The 24062-nt window shown below is 36.3% G+C and overlaps 1 protein-coding gene across 4 annotated transcripts in view; it reads left to right on the top strand.

The window, feature by feature from the left end:
* HECTD1 (HECT domain E3 ubiquitin protein ligase 1) overlaps positions 1-24062 on the top strand; it is a 99749-nt gene that overhangs the window by 53749 nt on the left and 21938 nt on the right. For 2 of the 4 annotated variants that reach the window (XM_054716507.1, XM_008160798.3), the window contains exons 13-26: positions 1720-1942; positions 2697-2960; positions 3058-3134; positions 4749-4883; positions 5544-5690; positions 7004-7098; positions 8231-8336; positions 10298-10432; positions 11274-11413; positions 12160-12483; positions 14002-14168; positions 14262-14438; positions 17501-18337; positions 19014-19235. In XM_054716507.1, coding sequence (XP_054572482.1) covers positions 1720-1942; positions 2697-2960; positions 3058-3134; positions 4749-4883; positions 5544-5690; positions 7004-7098; positions 8231-8336; positions 10298-10432; positions 11274-11413; positions 12160-12483; positions 14002-14168; positions 14262-14438; positions 17501-18337; positions 19014-19235 — 3049 coding nt within the window. The remainder of the gene's footprint in view (positions 1-1719; positions 1943-2696; positions 2961-3057; positions 3135-4748; positions 4884-5543; positions 5691-7003; positions 7099-8230; positions 8337-10297; positions 10433-11273; positions 11414-12159; positions 12484-14001; positions 14169-14261; positions 14439-17500; positions 18338-19013; positions 19236-24062) is intronic. The other 2 variants (XM_028137978.2, XM_028137979.2) reach the window with 2 other exon arrangements.

The raw sequence follows: 24062 nt of genomic DNA, 5'->3' as shown, positions 1-24062 counted from the left end.
CAACCGGTGGTCCGGTCCATGAGGTCCGAAAGGTTTGTGACCCCTGGGTTAGACCTAATCCATTGGTCTTTACCAGTACACCTGGAAATGTAACATAGGTCATTATTTATATAAATTTCTTAACATTTTTAGGACTTACTTGTATGATTATAGGTAACTAGAGGCCTGGTGCATGAAAATTCGTGCACTTGGGAGGTCCCTCAGCCCGGCCAGCACCCTCTCACAATCCGGGACCTCTCAGGTAGGGTCCCTAGGCCTGGCCTGAGATCAGGACCTATCGGGGCTTTCCTTCCCCGGGCTGCAGGCAGCTGGCCCCACCCCCACCGCTGCCACTGCTTGCCATCTGTGCGGTGATGCCCCCCCTCCTCTGCCACCAGTGGCCTCCCTCTGCAGGCGACAGGCTGGGGTGCAATGGCTTGGCTGGCCTGGGCCTCCCTCTTTCTTTGCTGGGGGGCAGTGCCAGCCCTACGAGGGGCCCTCTGCCTACCTGATCACCCCTAACTGCTCGCCTACCTACCTGATCACCCCTAACTGCTGGTCTGCCTATCTGATCACCCCTTACCACTCTGCCTGCCTGCCTGATCACCCCTAACCACTTACCTGCCTACCTGATCACCCCTAACTGCTGGTCTGCCTACCTGATCACCCCTTACCACTCTGCCTGCCTGCCTGATTGCCCCTAACACTTGCCTGGGGGCGGAGCCAGCCCAGTGAGGGGCCCTCTGCCTACCTGATCTCCCCTAACCACTTGCCTGCCTACTTGGTCACCCCTAACCACTGTCCTACCTATCTGATCTCCCCTAACCCCTCTGCCTGCCTGCCTGATTGCCCCTAACTGCTTGATTGGGGGCGGGCCAGCCCAGCGAGGTACCGTCTGCCTATCTGATCTCCTCTAACTGCTGGCCTGCCTACCTGATCACCCCTAACCACTTACCTGCCTACCTGATCACCCCTAACCACTTACCTGCCTACCTGATCACCCCTAACTGCTGGTCTGCCTACCTGATCATCCCTAACCTCTCTGTCTGCCTTCCTGATTGCCCCTTACCGCTTGCTTGGGGGCAGGGCCAGCACTGACTTCGGGTTGGTCAGCCTCCAGTGGTTACTGGTCGTTTCGATGCAGGGTTTTTTTATATTAGGATTAATTGAATCCGAATACAGGCAACTGAATATTTTCAGGATTTTAAAAAAAGGTTGTTATTTGTTTTTAGAAGAGGAAGGGAAAGATAGAATCATTAATGAGAGAAACATCGATTGGCTGCCTCTTGCGTGCCCTGTTCTGGGCTGGAGCCCACAACCTAGGCATGTGCCCTGATAGGCAATTGAAATGATGACCACAGAGCCACACCAGCCGGGCTGAATTTTTTTTTTTGTTCTTTTCTTTTGTTTTTTAATCCTCACCTGAGGATATGTTTTACTGATTTAAGGGGGAGGGGAAGAGAGAGAGAGAGAGAGAGAGAGAAACATTGATCAACTGCCTTCCCATATGCTCCCCAACCCGGGATGGAATCTGCAACCTGGGTATGTACCGTGACTCGGAATAAAACCCACAACCTTTCAGTGCATGGGATACTGCTCCAATCAACTGAGCCACACCAGCCAAGGCTCTTCAGGATGTCTTTATTTTAAATTTGATTCATGTTTTGTTTTAAAAATACTTAATGAATATTTGGAATAGAAATTATTTTTCACGGTTCTTTGAAAATTTCACACATTTAGGAAGATGAACCACAGGAAGATGCCAAAGAATTACAGCAAGGTAAACCATATCATTGGAGAGACTGGTCAATCATTAGGGGAAGAGACTGCTTATATATATGGAGTGATGCAGCAGCCTTGGAATTATCTAATGGCAGTAATGGATGGTTCAGATTTATCTTGGATGGAAAACTTGCTACTATGTATTCAAGCGGTAGTCCTGAAGGTGGATCGGATAGTTCAGGTAATATTTTGTTTCTATTAAAATGTTTTAGTAGTTTCTGTAATTTAAAAAATACATATGTTTTATTGATTTCAGTGAGTGCAAGGGAGAGGGAGAGAGGGATAGAAACATCAATGATGAGAAAGAATCATTGATCGGCTGCCTCCTGCACACCACACTAGGGATTGAGCCCACAATTGGGGCTTGTGCCCTGACCAGAATCAAACTGCAACCTCCTGGTTAATGGGTTGACACTCAACCACTGAGCCACACTGACCAGGCTAGTTTCTGTATTTTGATCATTTGTTTTTCTGCTTATATTTTTGCTGCCATTGTCATAAAAAAAATAGCACATCCTTGATGACAGTATAGTCAGTTTCTTTAATATCAACAGAAAAATTGTATCATTAAAACATTTCATAAATACCTTTTTATTGTACAAGAAAGAATAGTACTGTATCTACTTTTAATCTCTCCGGTCTTTTAGGTAAAGCTGCCTTTTGTCTCGTAATGATGAATTGCACTTGTATGATGCTGTCTTAAGTTATAACTTTTCCCAAAAGCCTTAAACTTAAAAAAAAATTGTGGCTGTGTGATTGCTTTTATGCCTGAGTCTCAATTTATCAAATCAGTGAAGGTATACCAAAGAACCAAACTCTGCTAATTAAGTTTTTAAAAATAAGATTGTTATTCCAATGAATAGTTTTTATAAAAAAAAAAAAGAGGAATATTTTGAAAGAAGTGAGGTTTTAAAACACTCGTTTTGTCTTTATAGAAAGCAGGAGTGAATTCTTAGAGAAGTTACAAAGAGCTCGAGGCCAAGTAAAGCCATCTACTTCAAGTCAACCTATACTCTCAACACCAGGACCCACTAAACTCACTGTAGGGAATTGGTCACTAACATGTTTGAAAGAAGGAGAAATTGCTATTCATAACTCAGATGGTCAGCAAGCAACAATATTGAAAGAAGATTTACCTGGTTTTGTATTTGAATCCAATAGAGGAACCAAACATTCATTTACTGCAGAAACTTCTCTGGGTAAGTATGTAGGTATGTAAGTTTAGCAGATTAAGAATAAATGAGTATGTTAAATGGCAATAAAAAATGTCTTGTGAAATGTCCTTTTTTTTTTAAGGTTCAGAATTTGTGACTGGCTGGACTGGCAAAAGAGGCAGAAAACTGAAATCTAAATTAGAAAAAACAAAACAAAAGGTATATTTGTGGGATTTGCTGCTTTTAAAAAAAATTCTTTTATACTGACATGGTAAGGTTTCAATGGTAGATTTCAAGCATTTAAAAAATTGAGCCATATAAAAATGCTACTCTGGGGCATGCTGAAGCCAGCTGCTGTTGGAGAGATTTTAGGAAAGTCTGAAGCCTGAGCCACGACAGACCATTCCTATGGTAAAGCCACTGCAAACAGCTTGGATGGGCTTGTTGTTTTCCACAGTGGCTACACCAGTCTCCATTCCCACCAACAGTGCATTAGTGTTCCCTTTTCTGCACATCCTCGTCATTACTTGTTGTTGCATATATTTTTAAAGACTGTTATGCAATGAATTTCAACAGACCCAGTCCTGGGACATGTATGGGTTTTTCTCAAATAACATTAATTTCATTTAAATGAAAGCTAATTAGTACCAGAGCCAATAATATAATCATTCCTTCTCATGATGAAATGTGTAAATATATGAGCATTATATAGATAGTACTTTGTGTTAATAATATACATAGAAAATACACATACCATATAACCTAAAGTATACTCCAGAATGTTAAAAGGTACAATTTTGGTTGATGGAATTACAGGTGACTTAATTTTTTATTTTTTGTTTACTATATTTTCTAAATGGTTGATTATAAGCATTAACTTTTTCCCCCTTTTTATTGAATTTATTGGGGGGTGACACTGGTTAGCAAAATTATACAGGTTTCAGATGCACAGTTCCACAACACATCATCTGCATATTGTATTGTGTGTTCACCACCCCAAGTCAAGTCTCCTTCTAGCACCAATTATCCCCCTACACTCTCTTCTATTTCTCACCTCCTCTCCTGCCAGCAATCACCACAGTGTTGAGTTTTTTCCCCCCATCTTTTTCTTTGTTTGCTCAACCTCTCCAACCTCCAGCCCGCTGCAGCTGATGGCCTGCTCTCTATGAGTCTATCTCTATTTTACTTGTTAGTTTATTTTATTCATTAGATTTCACATGAGTTAAATCATATGGTACTTGTCTTTCTCTGACTGGCTTATTTCACTTAGCATAATGTTCTTCAGGGTAAGGTGGGTTTTTTTTTTTTACTGCTGAGTAGTATTTCATTGTATGAATGTACCACTGCTTTTTTTTTTTATCCACTCATCTATTGATGAGCACTTGGACTGCTTCCAAATCTTGTCTATTGTAAATAAGGCTACAGTGAACATAGGAGTGCATATATTTTTTTCAAGTTAGTGTTGTGGGTTTGTTCAGATAAATTCCTAGAAGTGTAATCATTTATTTTTTTTTAAAAGCAAAGTCAATTTTTTTTACAAGTTTTGGATTTAAATGAAATAAGCTCCTTTCTGATATATGAATACAAAGTTTAAATAAACCCAAATTAAAATTATGAGTTCTTTTATTTGACATTACTAAAATCTACTAGAGTACTTTTTCAACCTTTAGAGCCTTTTGACATATATGAATAGAAGTCATACCATTTTTTGGAAGTTGATAATGACATAAACATCTTAATTATAAAAGTTGCATATATATATATATATGTGAGAAAGTTTGGTAAAATTATTAATTGTGGTGAAAATTCACATTTGCTATTTAATTTTGATAGGTACGAACTATGGCTCGAGATTTATATGACGACCACTTTAAAGCTGTTGAAAGCATGCCTCGCGGAGTAGTGGTAACACTCAGAAACATAGCAACTCAGTTAGAGTCATCTTGGGAACTTCATACAAATAGACAAGTATGTTAGCCTTAAGATTTTATGACATATAGTGATCTTGGTTTAGTTTTTCCCCTTTATCCTTATGTTATAGGTATTGATTAGGGATCAGCAAATTATCACCCATGAGATAAATTTGTTCTGCCACCTATTTTTATTTGGCTTTGTGAGGTAAGAATGGTTTTTACATTTTTAGTTGAAAACATTTCATGATACGTAAAAATTATATGAGAATATAATATCAGTGTCCATAAGTAGTTTATTACTCACACCGTCCTTATTTATTGACATACAGAATGGGCAAAAAAAGGTTTACCGGTATAGTTATAATACACAGAAGTAATACAATAAAGCATAAATAATCAAGGATAAATTGTTTTTGCATACTCACAACTGTAAATCTACTTTTTCCTACCCCAGTATTGTCTGTGACTGCTTTGGTGTCTAGAACAGTATAATTGAATAGGTGTGATAGAGACCACATAGCTTGTCAAGGCTAAAGTATTTGCCATCAGCCCTTTATAGAAAAGTTTGCTGACTCTGGAAGAGAGAATTTGCATTAATTTGAACTTCTTAATCTTGTTTACTATCTAATTTATTTTCATGGTAATTAACATTCTGATAAATATAAGACGTTTATTTTTTGATTGTCTTTATTAAAATATATTTTTTTTCTTTTAGTGTATTGAGAGTGAGAACACTTGGAGAGATTTAATGAAGACAGCTTTAGAAAATCTAATTGTACTTTTGAAGGATGAAAACACCATTTCACCATATGAAATGTGCAGTAGTGGCTTGGTGCAAGCACTTCTTACTGTTTTAAACAACGTAAGTTTATGAAGTAGTAGAGAACAAAATATATAGCTTTAAAAATCATTTGTAACTACCCTTTTGGCAGAGTGATATTTATTTTGCTTTGCCAACAAATAATAAAAGATGAGTAATAAATGTTAATATTTATAATTTCTCCAGCCTTTCCCTTAATTTGTATTATTAATTTGGGCCAGTTGAATTAAGTAATAAGTCATTATTTATTTTGCTTTTTGCGTTACCTGATTACAATTTGTTCAAGATTTTGTTGAATAAAATACTTTAGTCTGAGATTTAACATCATGCTCTGATTTTCTTATAAAAAATAGTTAGTCTGTAGACCTTGTTAAATACTTAAATTATTTGCACAAAATTAATTTTGTAAGAAATAATAGTTTAGGATGTTTATGTGAATATTCGACAAGTATTTGCTTAATAACCTTATATTTCTCTTCAGTTTTTTCTACCTTTAATTTCTTTATTGTGATAAAAATTTTCCTTTATTTTGATAAAACATCATATATACTTGTAACAAATTCTAACAGAACTATGAAAAGTCAAAATTTTCTCTTTATTTTAGTTCTGTTGTCCACTTAAATTACTTGATCTTTTTTTAAAACATATTTTTATTAATTTCAGAAAGTAAGGGAGAGAGAGATAGAAACATCAATGATGAGAGAGAATCATTGATTGACTGTCTCCTGCACGTCTCCTACTGGGGATTGAGCCACAACCTGTGCATGTTCCCTTGACCAGAATCGCACCTAGGATCCTTCAGTCCGCAGGCTGACGTTCTATCCACTGAGCCAAACCAGCTAGGGCAAATTACTTGATCTTAATTATTGTAGTGATGATACACTCTAAAAATTCACTTTAACTTCAGTCTCATATTTTCTTTATTAATTTTATCATTTGCATTAATTTCCATTTATTAAAATTATATTGATATGTCACATGTCTCAGTAATGTCTATGAAGTTATTGTTTTATTAAAGCAGTTATTTTTTCTAATAAAGTAGTACTGTTAAAATACAAAATATAAATAATCTGAAATCATCTTGTATACTATACTTTGAGACAAATTGATTTCACAATTATAATTGCTACTCCATTATAACGTTTAAAAAGGAAGAAAAATAATATATGTATTTGTTAGCTATGGTCTACTAGTCATATAATAAAATGAGTTTTAATGGAAAGAGAATGATTTTCATTAGATTATATTACTTTTTTTTGTAAATGTTAATATTCATCTTTGTAGCATGTGTTTTTGATAATTTTAGTAACAGCCTTAAAAGTTTTTTTTCACTCTCTCATTTTTGTTTTCTTTAGAGCATGGAGTTAGATGTGAAACAAGATTGTAGTCAACTAGTAGAAAGAATAAATGTTTTTAAAACAGCCTTTAGTGAAAATGAAGATGATGAAAGGTAAATGTCCACATTTAAATATTTTGATATTTGCAGTGTTTACAACATAAAGTAGCTTATATTGTAAATGCATAATAAGAGGAAAGATTTTTAAACATGTTTTAATTTAATGGAATAAAAGGAAAATTACGTATCTGCTCTGCATGTAGATGATCACTTAGTTTAGATTCTTTTTTTAAGTTACAACTGGCAATTTGAACACTAATTAAATATTTGATGGTATTAAGTATTGTTCATACTTTTTTAGGTGTGATCATGATTTTTTTTTTTTTTTTTTTTTTTTTTTCAGAATTCTTCCTTGGTAGAAATACATACTTAAAGTGTTTGTAGACAAAATGATATGTTCTCTGGCATTTTCTTCAAAACATATGGGGAGGAGAGAAATGGATGGGGATATAGATAGAAATCAATTGGTTATTAGTAGGTAATAGTAGAAGCTGGGTCAAGGGTTGATGAAGGTTCCTTTCACTATCTTATTTACTTTTGAATGTGAGTGACTTTTTAAAATAATTTAAATTCAATTTTAATAATTTGAAATACCACTTTAAATGAGTGATATTACATTTTATGGATGTATAATAATTTAAACATTACTATATTAAAATTTTTAACTGCAAATTATTTTAATATTAGTATATACTTACCTCAATGGAAATATCTTATATAAAAATTTTAAAGTGATATTACTGAGTTAATGGTTATTGATGCTTTCTTGGTATCATTTTAAAATGGTCTTTGTTTTCAATGATTTTTAAAGTTTCTTGATACTGTCGAATTATTTTCCAGAAATACTGTACCTACAAATAATAATCATTTCTAAAAAATTTTTGTTCCATATATTCTTTTATGTGTCAAATATAATACAAGTGGTAAATTTAAAAATAATAATTACACATCTAGTTTGAATGCAATAAATTAAACTTTTATAAGAAAAATGCAATATTTTATTAAGGGAAGGAAATTGAGTTATAAGAGTATTTTTGTTTACTCAGATGTAGTGTAGTACAAAATTAAACTTCTCTTTGCATTCATTAGAAAGTAGGGATCTGTATGGGGTTGGTTATTGCAGTTTCTGTATGAACTTTTATATAAAATTATATAAAAACTCTTAACAATTATTTTTGCTTCACAGTCGACCAGCAGTTGCATTAATTCGAAAATTAATAGCTGTACTAGAATCTATTGAACGTCTACCTCTCCATTTGTATGATACACCAGGATCTACATACAACCTCCAGGTAATCATGCAAAATGCATTCGCTATTATAGCTGAATACATTTAGGAGCAATCTTCAAGAAAACACACACACAAACAGACCAAAAAATTTCCTTTCATGTTGTATTAAATAACGATACTGCTTAATTATTAAAGATTTTATCCTTAATGCCATTTGATTGTTGTTTTTCATGACTTTTGAATGTATTGAAATTTCAGGTATATTTTGTTTAATGAAATTACTGAATTTTCAATAAAATATTTGTTACAAGTAATAAATCATATTTGGTAGGTCATAAGTGGAAAAAGACACTTCATCTGTGGAAAAGCAGGAAAAAGGGTCCTTTCGTTCTAGACTCATAGGTTAAGTCCCTTCGACTCTGTGTCAACATATAAGAAAATGTGAAGATATTTTAAGCATAATTTTGTTTTTTGCTTTCTGGATGTTATTGGTTAGAGCCAGAAGGCCTTCTTTAGCTATTTCTATTGATCCTTTCAGAAATCTGTCATTATCTATGTGTTTGTAAGAAGCCTGTTTCTTCCTAAATGTTATTTGGTTGACATTCTCATTCATTATATTAATTATTCTTTTGTTAGCACCTGTGATACAGGTATGAACAGACAAATATTCTTACTGTTAATACCTTCATTATATCTCCTATGGGTTACTTTAGTATTTTCTAACAAGTCCTTTGGCCTTGAATCTTGCCTTTGTCCAACCTATCCTGCATTCCATTGTGTGGAGTTTCTTTTAAATATTGCCATTAGTAAGTAACCAAGGATCTGTATTTGTCAAAACAGTTGCCTACTCAAGGTAAAACTTGCCATATCCCCAGGAACCCAATAATGTTACCGAAGGCACTAGACTCCCAAACTAGAGCATTTGTCCAGGAAGTTAGAGTGCAGTTAGTGCACCTCACATCGAATGTATATTAAACAAGAGATCGAGGTCTACTTTGTTTCCTTTCAGACATATAGAGGAGCCAAGGGGATTTTATGGTCCATTTTTAAAATATATATATATATATATATTTTATTGATTTCAGAGAGGAAAGAAAAGAGAGAGAGAGAGAGAGAAGAGAGAGAGAGAGAGAGAGAGAGAGAAAGAAAACATCAATGATGAGAGAGAATCACTGACCGGCTGCCTCCTGCACACCCCACACTGCGGATCGAGCCCACAACCCAAGCACGTGCCCCCGACCAGAATCGAACCTGGGACCTCCCAGTCTGCAGGTCGATGCTCTAACCACTGAGCGAAACTGGCTAGGGCGGTCCATTTTTTTATGGCTTTATTTTGATAAGTGAGTGAAATAGGGACTAGTTTCAAAGATTGGAACAGTCCTAGGAACACCAATATCTTTTATTATGCACTCTCATTTCAGGATAGTGCAAGATACAAAGACAGGAAGGTTAGAAATATGCCCTCTGGTAATTTTGTAGTCTAAAATGCTATCCAAATGCACATATAAATATTTAATTGTGTTTATAGGTTTATACAGAAATGAAGCTACCTCAAATTGCTAGTCTCCTACTTGTTGCTTATTAAAATAAATGGATTGGAAGCTATCTTGTATTTTTAAAAGTTTATTAGCTATAGATTATTTAATATATTTCTAGTTTTAAAGGAATATGCTAACTAGTACTTTTCATGACTTAACTGGAAAAATACAAGTAATAAATTGGAGATGTAATACTTCTGTTAAAATGTTTTATTATAATTTTATTTATACCATGTATAGTTGAAGTTGTTTAGAAACTTTAAGTAGTTAAGTTTATTTTTTTTCTTGAAAGATTATATCTCTTATTTGGTGGACCTTTTTAAAAAAATACATATTTAATAGAAACAGACATTGATTTTTCATTTATCAGCAAACATTGATCGTTTATAAACTTGAATCACTGTGTTCATATAACAGTCTAATTTTTACAGTTTTAAGAAAAATTCAAGGTAATTCATGAAGCATTTTGATCCTTTCTCTGCAGATTCTTACAAGAAGATTAAGGTTTCGGTTAGAGCGTGCACCTGGTGAAACTGCATTGATAGATAGGACTGGCAGGATGTTGAAGATGGAACCCTTAGCTACAGTTGAATCTTTGGAACAGTACCTCTTAAAAATGGTGAGTTCTAAAAGAAAAGAAAAAAATATGATGAGTTCTTACAAAGGCATAGTGAGATAACCATTCTCTGCTGTGGTCTAGCCCTTTAGAAAAGTAATTTGGGAAGTATGCATCCAGAGTTATGGTAATATAGTGTGATCTAACAATTCCATTTTTAGGACTTTATTTAAGAAAATAATCTTTATACATTATAAATTGCTTCTTCATAAAGATGTTTATTCTAGTTAGTTGCAATACTGAAATAGTGTACAAAACCTTAATGCCAATCAATAAAGGTATATCAGCCTTGACTGGTTTGGCTTAGTGGATAGAGCATCGGCTTGCAGACTCAAGGGTCCCAGGTTTGATTCCGGTCAAGGCCATGTACCTTGGTTGCGGGCACATCCCTAGTAAGGGGGTGTTGCAGGAGGCAGCTGATTGATGTTTCTCTCTCATCGATGTTTCTAACTATCTCCCTTTCTTTCTGTAAAAAATCAATAAAATATATTTAAAAAAATAAATAAATAAAGGTATATCAAATTGACAATTATTTCTATTAATTTGAGTACTTTTATGGAACTATTAAAATGTATAAAACCAGGTAAGAGAAAAGTGTTTTTGTATCGTATAAACAAGACTTTGTTTTATTGTAGCTATTGAAATAATGGACTAAAGAAATACTCTATGATATTAATAGTGGGCTACTTTGGTTTTGCACATTTCTGTTTTTCTGTGTTTTTCAAATATTGTTTATTAGTATTTGCTATAGTAAAATAGATCACATTAATGGGATAGGAAAAGAGTGGGCAATGTATCTTACAATATTATTATTAAAATGTCTTTTGTATTTTCTTTGGTTTAGGTAGCAAAGCAGTGGTATGATTTTGACCGATCTTCATTTATTTTTGTTCGAAAATTAAGAGAAGGCCAAAATTTTATATTTCGGCACCAGCATGATTTTGATGAAAATGGAATTATTTACTGGATTGGGACAAATGCCAAGTAAGTCATTCTGTGTAATTCACCTGGAAGAAACATTCTAGGTAGCAGAATAAAATTTGAGTATTCTGTAGTTTATGGAATTTTGTCTTATAGGTTAAATTTAAAACTATATAATTTAATTTTTGTTGTTGTTAATCCTCACCTTTGGATATATTTTCCATTGATTTTTAGAGAGAGTGGAAGGGAGGGGGAGAGAGACATCGATGTGAGAGACACATATATTGATTGCCTCCCACACACTCCCTGACTGGGTCTGGGGATTGATCCTACAACTGAGGTACATGCCCCTGATCAGAATCGAACCTGAGATCCTTCAGTCTGAAGGCCGATGCCCTGACCCCTTAGCAAAACTTGCTAGGGCTGCCCTAGCCGGTTTGGCTGTGTGGATAGAGCATCTGCCTGTGGACTGAAGGGTTCCTGGTTCCATTCTGGTCAAGGGCACATTCCCTGGTTGTGGGCTTGATCCCCAGTAGGGGGTGTGCAGGATGCAGCCAATCAATGCTTCTCTCTCATCATTGATGTTTCTATCTTTCTCTCCCTTTCCCTTCCTCTCTGAAATCAATAAAAATATATTTAAACAAAAAGCAAACAAAAAAACTGGCTAGGACTAAATTATTTTTTATGAATAAAAACTATCTTAAATTGTTAGTAGAATTTTAAAAGTTGATATAATTTTATGTGTGATAAAAGCTATGAATAAATATTTTAATAGTGTTAACTGCTAATATTTCCTTTTTTTTGTGTAGAACTGCATATGAATGGGTAAATCCAGCTGCTTATGGACTTGTAGTAGTAACATCATCAGAAGGAAGAAATCTACCTTATGGCCGCTTAGAAGACATACTAAGTCGTGATAATTCAGCTTTAAATTGTCATAGCAATGATGATAAGAATGCGTGGTTTGCCATAGATATGGGTCTCTGGGTGATACCATCAGCATATACACTTCGTCATGCTCGTGGATATGGAAGGTCTGCACTGAGAAATTGGGTTTTCCAGGTATCCAAAGATGGACAGAACTGGACCTCTTTGTATACCCATGTTGATGACTGCAGTCTCAATGAACCAGGGTTAGTGGAGGAGTCTTTGTGAATTAGAAAACTCAATAAAGAGCCATGTTTATTTTTATAATTGTATATCCTTAGAGCTCTCTTCTTTGTGAGATATTAAAGCAAGATTTCCTTTCTGAAAACAGTAAATTATTAATAATAAATTTTAGGTATTAACCTTGAAATGCTGACTTCACCAAAATTTTGTGAAAAGCTTCAAGTTAAACATTAGTAGAAAACTGAACATATGTATTTAAAAAGAAATTGATACATTACGATGTGTGTGTTTGTATAGCACACTAACAAAAAACAAAAAATGGAATTAGTTTTTTATTAAGTTCTCCATATATTCACATTGTACTTGTGAATGTTCAACAAATTATTGCTTATTGAATAACTAGAGGCCCAATGCACGAAAATTCATGCAAGCGTAGGCCTTCCTTCCCCTGGCTGCCGGCACCGGCTTCCCTCTGGCACCCAGGACCTGGGCGGCTTCGCTTTGGCCCCAGCTTTGTCCAGAAGGATGTCCGGTCTAATTAGTATATTACCCTTTTATTATTATAGATGGCTGACTTTTAAATTTTTATTATTTTTATGTATCTCTTTTCCTAAATATACATATATATATATGTACATATATATATATATATATATACACACATACATATATGTGTGTGTGTGTGTGTGTATGTGTATATATATATATATATATATATATATATATATATAATTTTTTTAAAGACAGAAGTTCAGGGCTCAGCCTGGATCCCTTAATTGATGAGAGATCATCCCGATATGCTAAGGTTTCAGGTTTGATCCCCCAGTCAGGGGACATAGAAGAATCAACCAATGAATGCATTGATAAGTAGGACAATAAGTCAGTGTTTCTCTCTCTCCCCCTCCCTCCCTCCCTCTTCCTCTTTCCCCCTTCCCCCCTCCTTTCTTCCTTCTGTCCTTCTCCCTTCCTCTCCCCCTACCCTCCCTCTCTTGCTCAAATCAATAAATAAAATTTTTTAAAAGAGTCGGTATTATATTTCCAAAATTTTAGTCCTAATTTTAATTGTACATTGTGGCACATTTTGAAGGGTAGATAGAGTATGGAGTTAAATTACTTTCTGCATTTGATGTAGTATGGAAAGAGCTTCTTAACTAGGATTACTAGATAATATTTTCAAGCGTTAACATTAATACTTAAATATATCATTTAAAACTTTCCAAGAATTTAAAAAATCTTTTGCATCATAAAAGCATATTTACTCAATTTTTTCTTATTTCTTTGGATTTCATTAATCATAAATCATTTAATGTATGAGTCAAATTAATAGTATACATTTAAACATTTCATATTTAACTTATTTTCTTGATAACTATATTTCTCCCTTTGATTTCTTTATTCTTGTGTAACAAACTGTTGACTGAGTATGAAAGTTACTTTGTTTTTCCTATAGTTCTCTGTTATGTAAAAATTCTTCTGCACGTTAAAACATATTTTCATCTGTTATAAAATATTACACCATTTTTTCCTTAACATATTTATAGGTCAACAGCAACATGGCCTCTTGATCCACCAAAGGATGAGAAACAAGGTTGGCGACATGTGAGAATTAAACAGATGGGAAAGAATGCTAGTGGTCAAACTCACTACCTCTCACTGTCTGGATTTGAACTTTATGGCACTGTAAATGGAGTATGTGAAGATCAGTTAGGTAAAGACATGATAATGGGTTTTTCTAACTTACTAAATAATTATATTTATCCGAAGTGATTTTGTTTATATTTCTCTAATTTTTACCTTACAGGAAAAGCAGCTAAGGAAGCAGAAGCTAATCTTAGAAGACAAAGGCGTCTAGTACGCTCCCAGGTTCTGAAATACATGGTTCCAGGGGCTCGTGTGATCAGAGGCCTTGATTGGAAATGGCGAGATCAGGATGGCAGCCCACAGGGAGAAGGCACCGTCACTGGAGAACTGCATAATGGTGAGTAGGTGCTTAGCATTTGTAGTGTAGAAATTAAGTACTTAAATAACAAAATATTTTTCTTTTGCTATTTTGGGATAATTTATAAATTGTATAAATATCCTAGCATTATGTAGAAGAACTGGTCTGTTGATTTCACATAAAAACAAACAGAAAAAATCATTTATTTAGAAATAAGGGAGATTTTTAAATTGTCTTACGTTTTGACTCAAAACTTATAGCTAATACTTCGAAGTGATTAATAAGCTAGTATAAGTTGAATCCACTCAAGGTACATTTTCTGCTTTTTTATTTTTAAGTTAACTACTTGTAAGTTTTCATTGATCTTTACCTTAATACTAGAGGCCTGGTGCACGAAATTTATGCACTGGTGTGTGTGTGTGTGTGTGTGTGTGTGTGTGTGTGTGTGTGTGTGTGTGTGTGTAGGGGCCCTCAGCCTGGCCTGCACCCTCTTGCAGTATGGGACCCCCTTGGGGGATGTCCACCTGCTGGCTTAGGGAAGTCCATACCCATTTAATAAATTGCTATTAATTCCCAGATTCAACTTTAAAATAGTAAAAAATTACTATTATAAGTAATTTTTTTTTATAACTAAGAAGGTTGATTTATTAGTGGATAGTTTGCCTAACCCAGTGGTCGGCAAACTGCGGCTCGTGAGCTGCGGTTTGCCACTCTGTTGACTAATGAGTTTGCTGACCACTGGCCTAACCAATGGTGGGTTCTTAGGACAGTGCTTAGGAGAATGACAAACATTTAATATCTGAATATATTCATGTTTGTGATAAAGGCTTTAATTTAATTAGATAAACTTTTTTATTTTATTGCTTTTAAGATTCTATTCCTTGAATTATATACTATGAAATGCATTTCTCTAGAGTCATATCCTAATTGCAAAGCATTGTTAACATAGCAGGTTAACAATGAGTGAGCATGTATGTAACTGCCAAAAGTTATAAAAACCAGTAATAGTTGAGATGACAATAGTACCATTCAACTCAGAAATTTCAAATGTGTTTGTTTTTTGGTATTTTAAGTCCACTTAGTTAATATTCTGTTTCTCCTAAATTGTTTGTTTTGGCTTTTAAGTATGTGGGCTAATTAGGGTATATGTGAATGCAGTTAATTTTTCTTAACTGAATTAAGAAAAATTAACTGAAGCAACTGCATAGGAAAATTGGAATCTTATAATTTCAGAATTTAGCATATAAGAGAGGCTTATTTTTTATCTGACATATGTAGAGATTCAGAGTTTTGGCTCACCAGGATGACAATTCCTGTTAGTTGTACCTTAAAACCTTTATGTCACCGAGAGTTCTTAGCTTTCAAATATTAAGCCAACCATTTCTAATAACGGCTAGTTATTACTAACTCTGTCTTTTTATTTAGTTTGGGGGCATAGGAGTTTAGCGTTGTGTTCCTATATACTTATGGATAGAACATATGTACCCTTTCTTAGTCCCCCTTCAACATGAATTTAAACACATTCTCAGACTAATATGAATAGTTTACATTTTAAAATTATTTTTCTACATTATATCAATTAAATCTTTTTTCCCCCTAAAGAATCTATGTGTTGATAGGGATATCCAACCAACACGTATATAATAATTTTTATGTATTCTACAATTATGAATGCCTACACTGTAAAGGTACTTTGTTAGAATTCAGGTATACAGTGGTCAAAGTATGTTCCCCTGCTTCTGGGTGAACCAGATAAACATATAATTACACATTTCTATAAGTGCTGTGAAGTAAATTATCAGTGTATTGAATCAATTAATGCAATGCAAATGTTATTTTTATTTGGGGTTGGGATATGTTTTTGCAGCTTTACTTTTCTTATACTTTCCATGTTGCAGAAGAGATAGCTAATTGTTGGTTCTTCAGAGGTTATTTCAGCATAAAGAATAAATTGAGGCAATTGAAATCTCATGTAAACTAGATTATATAGATTTGGGGCAGTTTTCCTTTCAAAGAACTCATATGCAGAGAAAATCCCCACAGGTAATTCAACATTGCTTATACCCCTTGGAACCTCATCATACACATAAATTAACCGTGTGTGTGTGTGTGTGTGTGTGTGTGTGTGTGTGTGTGTGTACATTTACGTATACATGTGTGTGCATGCATACATGTGGGTATGTGTATGTCCAAAGGACTTTTAAACTTTATAAAGACTTGTTATACTTAAAAAGAAATCATTTTATGTGTTTTTCCATGAAATGTAGTTCGTTTATAACACTAAAATAAGATTGTAAAATTTCTATTAGTTTCCTTTATAATAGGCACTTTATTGTTTTTTGAAGTTGTTTTTTTAAAAATAATACGTATAATTTTCCAAGTACAAATAAATATAGATTAAATGTCATTTTGCTCATTAGTTCTTCACACGTTATTAGCTTTAGTATATAGCTTTAGTTATTAGTTTTAGTAAAAGGGCTTAGTATACTTAAAAATTTTTGTTTTTAGGATTTTTCTGTGCTTATTCAGATATATTAAACTTAATCATAAGAGAACGAAGTAACCACTGAACTTTGAGAACACAACCGAAATGCTAACTTAGTGTTATTTGAGCTAATGACCTAAAATTTCTACAGTGATATATGAATATTTTGTCTGTCAATGAATATTTTGGGCTAGGATTTAGCCCAAACTCAGAATTTAATGGTAAACCAGCAATTTTTTTCTGTAAAGAACATTTGACCACATAATCATATTTAGCAACTAAAAAACCTTTTACTTAGATTTCATCTATATTGCTGTAGTTGCACTATTTTACCATTTGTATTCACTTTTTAAAACAATTTTTAACAGTTCTTCCCCTTAAAAGATACCCCAGTAGACATATACTTGACCCTTACATTGTTTTTAAATATCACCAAAGTGAACAGTTCAGAAGTAATAGAAATAAAAGGAAGAATTTAATTTTAGTTGGCAGACCTTAAATGACTATATAAATTCAGACAACACTGATGAAAAGCTGATCCCATATTGTGGAGCTACTGTCTGACACGCTCCTATCTGCTTTCTGCTGGGTCTCACAAACTCCTGTCCCTTTCCAGGCTGGATTGATGTCACCTGGGATGCTGGTGGCTCAAACTCTTACCGTATGGGCGCAGAAGGAAAATTTGACCTCAAGCTTGCACCAGGGTACGACCCTGATACAGTGGCATCACCCAAACCTGTTTCATCCACTGTTTCAGGCACAACGCAATCATGGAGCAGCTTGGTGAAAAACAACTGTCCAGACAAGACATCTGCTGCTGCAGGCTCCTCAAGTAGAAAAGGAAGCAGCAGTTCTGTGTGTAGCGTGGCCAGTAGCAGCGACATCAGCTTGGGTTCGACCAAAACGGAACGGAGATCAGAAATTGTAATGGAACACAGTATAGTTTCAGGAGCTGATGTCCATGAACCAATTGTTGTTCTTTCATCTGCTGAAAACATCCCTCAAACAGAAGTAGGGTCATCATCCAGTGCCAGCACCAGTACCTTAACAGCGGAAACGGGAAGTGAAAATGCTGAAAGAAAGTTAGGCCCTGATAGTTCTGTTCGTACTCCTGGGGAGTCTAGTGCAATATCCATGGGAATTGTTAGTGTCAGTTCTCCTGATGTTAGTTCAGTGTCTGAGTTAACTAATAAAGAAGCAGCTTCACAACGACCCCTTAGCTCCTCAGCAAGTAACAGACTGTCAGTGAGTTCTTTGTTGGCTGCTGGGGCCCCTATGAGCTCTAGTGCAAGTGTACCTAACCTGTCCTCAAGAGAAACATCTAGCTTGGAGAGTTTTGTAAGGAGAGTGGCAAACATAGCACGGACTAATGCCACGAACAACATGAATCTAAGCCGAAGCAGCAGTGATAACAACACTAATACTTTGGGGAGGAATGTGATGAGCACAGCAAGTAAGTGAGCTTTTCCTTATGGAAACCAATGCCTTTTCCACTCTGAGGGATGCAAAGTAGAGTTTCTTGTTCAGTGGGTTCTGGCTTCAGTCTTGAACTAGATCATTAACCATATTAGATACAACTCCATCAAATTTAACACTTCAGGAATATGAAGTTCTGTAGAATCATATTTAAAGAATTCAGATCAGGTGTGATAAAGAACCTCTTATTCTGAAAGGATAAAACAATAATAACACACTTGTTTTTCACTTCTATGATAAATTATTAAGTACAGTTGCATGAGAAAATAGAAGACTATTAAATATCATCATAGTCGATTGAAATCAGAGCATCACACTGGTCCTAAATTGTTATTAACTGTTGAAAATTATTTGATTCTAATTTAAGCTACTAACGAGTCAAAGTAGTTCCTTTGGAAAATATTATTGGGAATTATTCCATTGCTTATTTCACCTTTTGTAAAAAGCTAGACCTAATTTTTTTGAAAAATAATAGTGCTATAAAAATAAGAACTTTTAGTTGGATTTCAGTTGGGTTCCCAAAGTTGCTTTTCAGCCATTTAATAATTTAATGTTTCATGACCTCATTCTTTTTTCTGCATATGCAACCTAGTCATGCTAAGATTTATAATATTCTACCTATTTGTACTGATTTGCTTCATTTTTATCTTTAGCTTCTCCTCTTATGGGTGCTCAGAGTTTTCCTAATTTGACCACACCTGGTACTACATCAACAGTGACTATGTCAACATCCAGTGTTACGAGCAGCAGCAATGTAGCTACAGCAACAACAGTTTTATCAGTTGGGCAGTCATTAAGTAATACTTTAACCACCAGCCTCACATCAACCTCCAGTGAGAGCGACACAGGTCAGGAAGCAGAGTATTCCTTATATGGTAAGTTATAGTTTAAGATATTTAGATATATGTATAGTGATGCTTTTATTATGTTTTTCTGCTGTGATTTTAACCTTTAATTAGGAAAGAATTATTCTCCTAACAAATAAGATAGAAAATGTTACATAATATGAGGGACTATTAAGTTATCAGATTATTAAAAAGACATCTAAGAATTTTTGTGTTACCTTTTTTTGCTTTTTGTCACTAATGACAAATCATAACCGATATCTGACACCTTTATCAGAATAGAAGTGTAATAGATTAATAAACTTTGTAAAGTGATATTCCTTGTACACTGTAATGTAAGAGGAAAAAAACTTCTCTGTGTCTTCTCTACTCAATACAGAATACTTCACTTCTGATATCTCTGACTACCAAATGTGTGTGAAGTTTTTCCATACCAAGCAGTTCTCAGACACCACCAGCTAGGGTGTCCTATAAGTCAACTCAATTCTGACACTCTCTACTCTGAGATAGTGTCAGATCCCACAGGTTCAAAGCTCAGTTCTACAACACACACCCCCACTACAGAAGCTAATTGCAAGTCCGGGTTGTCATCTCTGTCTCTGACAGTCTGGCTATAAGTTGGAGGTCATGACCCCCTCCTCAGGTTGGAATCATTTGCTAGAGTGACTCACAGGATTCAAGAAAATATTTTATTTAGATTACTAGTTTATTATAAAAAGGATATAATTCCAGAAACAGAATCGATCTATAGGGTGAGGTCTGAAAGGGTCTGTCCCAAGCACAGGCACTGCCCCCTTGAGTTTGGAGACCCTCCTGGAGCCTCCTGGTTGTGTTTTGTTCCCTATTCTGGAAGCTCTCAGAACCTCATCTTTTGGGTTGTTTTGGAGGCTTGCTTCATGAATTAGGTACAATTAAATTATTAGCCATTGGTGATTGAACTCAGTCTCTGGCTCAGAGGTCTGGAGGGTGAGGTGGAAGTTCTAACCTTCTAATTATGGTTGGTTCCATTCATAACCAACCCTCTTCCTTAGATTACCTAGGGGCTTTCCAAAAGTCTCCTCATTAAAACAACTCTGGTTATGAAAAAAAAAAGGCACCTTTATTGTTATTATATAGGAAATTCCAAAGGTTTTAGAAGATCAGTGTTTGGAACAGAGGCGAAGACCAAATACAAGCAGTCCTTGGGTTACGTTGGACTCGAAGTACGTCGTTTCGTGGTTATGTCGCCATCTCCCATTTATTTAGTTTTTTAAAGTTCTGCTCTGGCTGGTTTGGCTCAGTGGATAGAGCATCGGCCTTCGGACTGAAGGATCCCAGGTTCGATTCCAGTCGGGGGCATGTACCTTGGTTGAGGGCACATCCCCAGTAGGGGGTGTGCAGGAGGCAGCTGATTAATGTTTCTCTCTCATCGATGTTTCTAACTTTCTATCTCTCTCCCTTCCTGTCTGTAAAAATCAATAAAATATATTTAAAAAAAGAAAAGAAAAAGAAAATACCATACCATTAAAAAAAAAAGTTCCGTCATTTCGATGTATGTACATATGTGCTTTATGTTTATTATTTATTTACCACAAGTAAAGGTCAGGAGTTGTTATATTTTTTTTACTGTTTCACTTCATTACTGCTGTGTATGTGCTCCATGTGAGTGACATAGGTGCTTATGTAGGTGGGTTCCAACTTAGGGCGAAAATCGCGTTACATCACGCCATAGGAACAGATCTCTGATGTAACCCGAGGACCTACTGTATATATTTCTTACTGTCCTCCTATACAATAAAAGCCCAATGTGCAAATCAACTGAAAGGTGGAATGACTGGTCGCTATGATGCGCACTGACCACCAGCGGGCAGACGCTCAACAGAGGAGCTGCCCTCAGCCCCCAGGCCAGCCAAGGTGGGTACCAGTGGGGGGCCTTCTAACGGCCTTGCCAGTCCCCCTGCAGAGGGAGGCAGCGGCAGGGGGAGCAGGGGGCGGGCTGGCTGGTGAATGGGCTGGCACCCCCCCTTAAACCCCCGCCCCCTATCGCCCTGCAGGAGGTGACCAGCAGCGGTGGTTGCCCCATAGATCGGTGCCAGGCCTAGGGACCCTACCCATGCACGACTTTCATGCATCAGGCCTCTAGTAAATAATAATATCACAGCTATTACCAAGATCTTTGGGAAATAATACCTCAGTTCGGTTACATTTGAATTTTTCAAATTAATTTTGCTTAGAAAGTTTTATAATTGCATCATCATGGCTTCTATACTGTAGTCAGTGATAAAACTACTTGATTAAATTAAAATATATTTCTAATCTTATTTTAATAGAGAAGTAAGACATTTTATAGAAAGTAAATATCCTCCTATATAATAAAAGAGAAACATGTAAATTGACCATACCTCCGCTATGCTCACCAGCTAATCAGGAGTGAGTATGCAAATTAACCCGACAAAGATGTTGGGTTAATTTGCATACACACACTGGCTGGAGAGCAGAGTGGGAGAGCCGGCGGAGAGTGGAGCGCCTTGGGGAACTTGGCTCCCCAAGCCACCAGATGGAGAGCAGAGAGGGAGAGCTGGCGGCTTGGAGGACTTGGCAGAGCAGGAGGGCGTGGGACGGAGACAGAGCAGGAAGGGAAAACCAAGAGCGCTGGGAGCACCAGGAATTCTGATAATAGTAGTTCTGGTGGCAGACAGATCTCCTAGACCAGTGATGGGCAACCTTTTGAGCTTGGTGTGTCAAACTTCGCCAAAAAACTGAGCATAACTCTAATAGTGTGTCACTTTGAGGAAAAAACATTATTTCGCAAATGTTTCATCCTCAGGAGCAGCAAATGTTTCATCCTCGGCATGCGGCCGCCTCAGTGGCCGCGTGTCATCAGAAATGGCTACACTTGTCAGTGCTGATACGCGTGTCATAGGTTCGCCATCACTGTCCTAGACACTAGAGCAAAGTGAGCCTGGAGCAAGTTACTGTTGCGGTGGGGGATGGAGGGAAAGCAAAGGTGAGACATAAGTGAAATCAGAGTGTCTAGGAAAAATTAAAGGGAAGATAATAACTTACAGGAAATCTCCACCAATGAAGCAAAGAAAAAAAAATGCCTCTATTATTCTGTGAGCAACAAACCAAACTGGTTTAGTGTCTCAGACAATTCACTCATATGATTGCAGAGACAGACAGAAACTCCCGGATTGGAGAGGACTCCCCTGAGGGCACCCAGATTAGAGAGGGTGCAGGTCAGGCTGAGGGGCCCACCCCCCGTGCACAAATCTTCATGCACTGGGCTGGGACCCTAGTAGATTAAAATAAAAATCATCTAGTCCCTACCTTCTGGAAACAATCACTATTATTTGATACACTCCATTTGAGGTGTATATTCTCTTTTTTTAAACAAAAATGGATTATGTCCTTTCCAGAGAGCTCTTTTCTCTCAATACATTGTGAAACATTTCCACATTGTTCTTTGGGTTCCTACTGTTTGAAATGGCTGACAGATACGCAACTATTTGACTATATGATCATTGTTTAATAAATTCTCCATTTTGGTTATTTAAGTTACAGTTTTTATTAACATAAACATTGTTATGAATGAGCATCTTTGAACCATATTATTTTGTATTTCCTTAGGGTAAATTCCTAACAGAGTAATTGCTGAATTGCACTCCCATCATTGTTTTGGAATACCCTTTACAGAGATCCTTGATCACATTGCCTTTTATTTTATTTTATTTTATTGTTTTATTATTATTACTAGTGGACTGGTGCATGAAATTCGTGCACTCGGGTGGGGTCCTCCCAGCCTGGTCTGTGCCCTCGCACAGTGCGGGAGCGGAGCCCTGCGATCGATCACCCCAAAGAGGTAGGCCCCGCCCATCCATCTAGGGCTCCTCGATGGATTGCCCCAAAAAGGTAGACTGAAGCTGGGGGTCCCGCCTCCGTGGCAGGTGTGGGGCCGCGGGACCCCCGGTGGAAGCCATGCAGAGCAGCTGCCGGGACCCGCCCCTGCGCCTTGCATGCAGCTTTAAGCCCCGCCCACCCTGGTGATGGATTGTGACCACCACCTAGGCTTTTATTAGCATAGATTATTTTATTTTTTAATTGATTTCTGAGAGAGGGAGACAGAAACATTAATGATGAGAGAATCATTAATGGACTGCTTCCTGCACATCTCTCATTGGAGATGGAGCCTGCAGCCCTGACTGGGAATTGATCCACGACCTCCTGGTTCAGGGGTCAGTGCTCAACCATTGAGCAACACTGGTCAGGCATTATTTTTTTAATCCTTGCCTGAGGAGTGAGAATATTTTTTCCATTCATTTTTAGAGAGAGAGAGGAAGGGAGAGGGTATGGGGAGAGAGAGAGAGAGAGAGAGAGAGAGAGAGAGAGACAAACATCATTGTGAGAGAAATAATCAATTGCTTGCTTTCTGTACATTCCCCTATTGGGGATGGAACCTGCAACCTGGGTATGTGTCCTAATTGGTAATCAGACCCACCACCTTTGGGTGTACACGATGATGCTCCAACCAACTGAGCCACACCAGCCAGGGCATGCCTGTTTTTTAAAAAATTACTCTTGTTGACCAGCTAGTGTTGCTCAGTGGTTGAGTGTTGCCCTCTGAATTAGGAGATCGTGGTTCAATTCCTGGTGAGGTTATTGGCTTGCTCCCCAGTGTGGGGTGTGCAGAAGGCAGCTGATCAATGATTCTCATCATTGTTTCTATTTCTCTCCCTCTCTCTGAAATCAGTAAAAAAGTATATTTTAAAAAATTACTCTTATTAATTTCAAATACAAGAAAATGTATATAAAGATAGCATTTTAAGTACTAATTTATGTATCTCATTTTAATGTTTCATTTTTTCCTGAAAATGTGGC

The sequence above is a fragment of the Eptesicus fuscus genome, chromosome 5, assembly GCF_027574615.1.
Source record: "Eptesicus fuscus isolate TK198812 chromosome 5, DD_ASM_mEF_20220401, whole genome shotgun sequence".
Taxonomy (NCBI): domain Eukaryota; kingdom Metazoa; phylum Chordata; class Mammalia; order Chiroptera; family Vespertilionidae; genus Eptesicus; species Eptesicus fuscus.
This window is presented reverse-complemented; position numbering and strand designations above follow the sequence as displayed.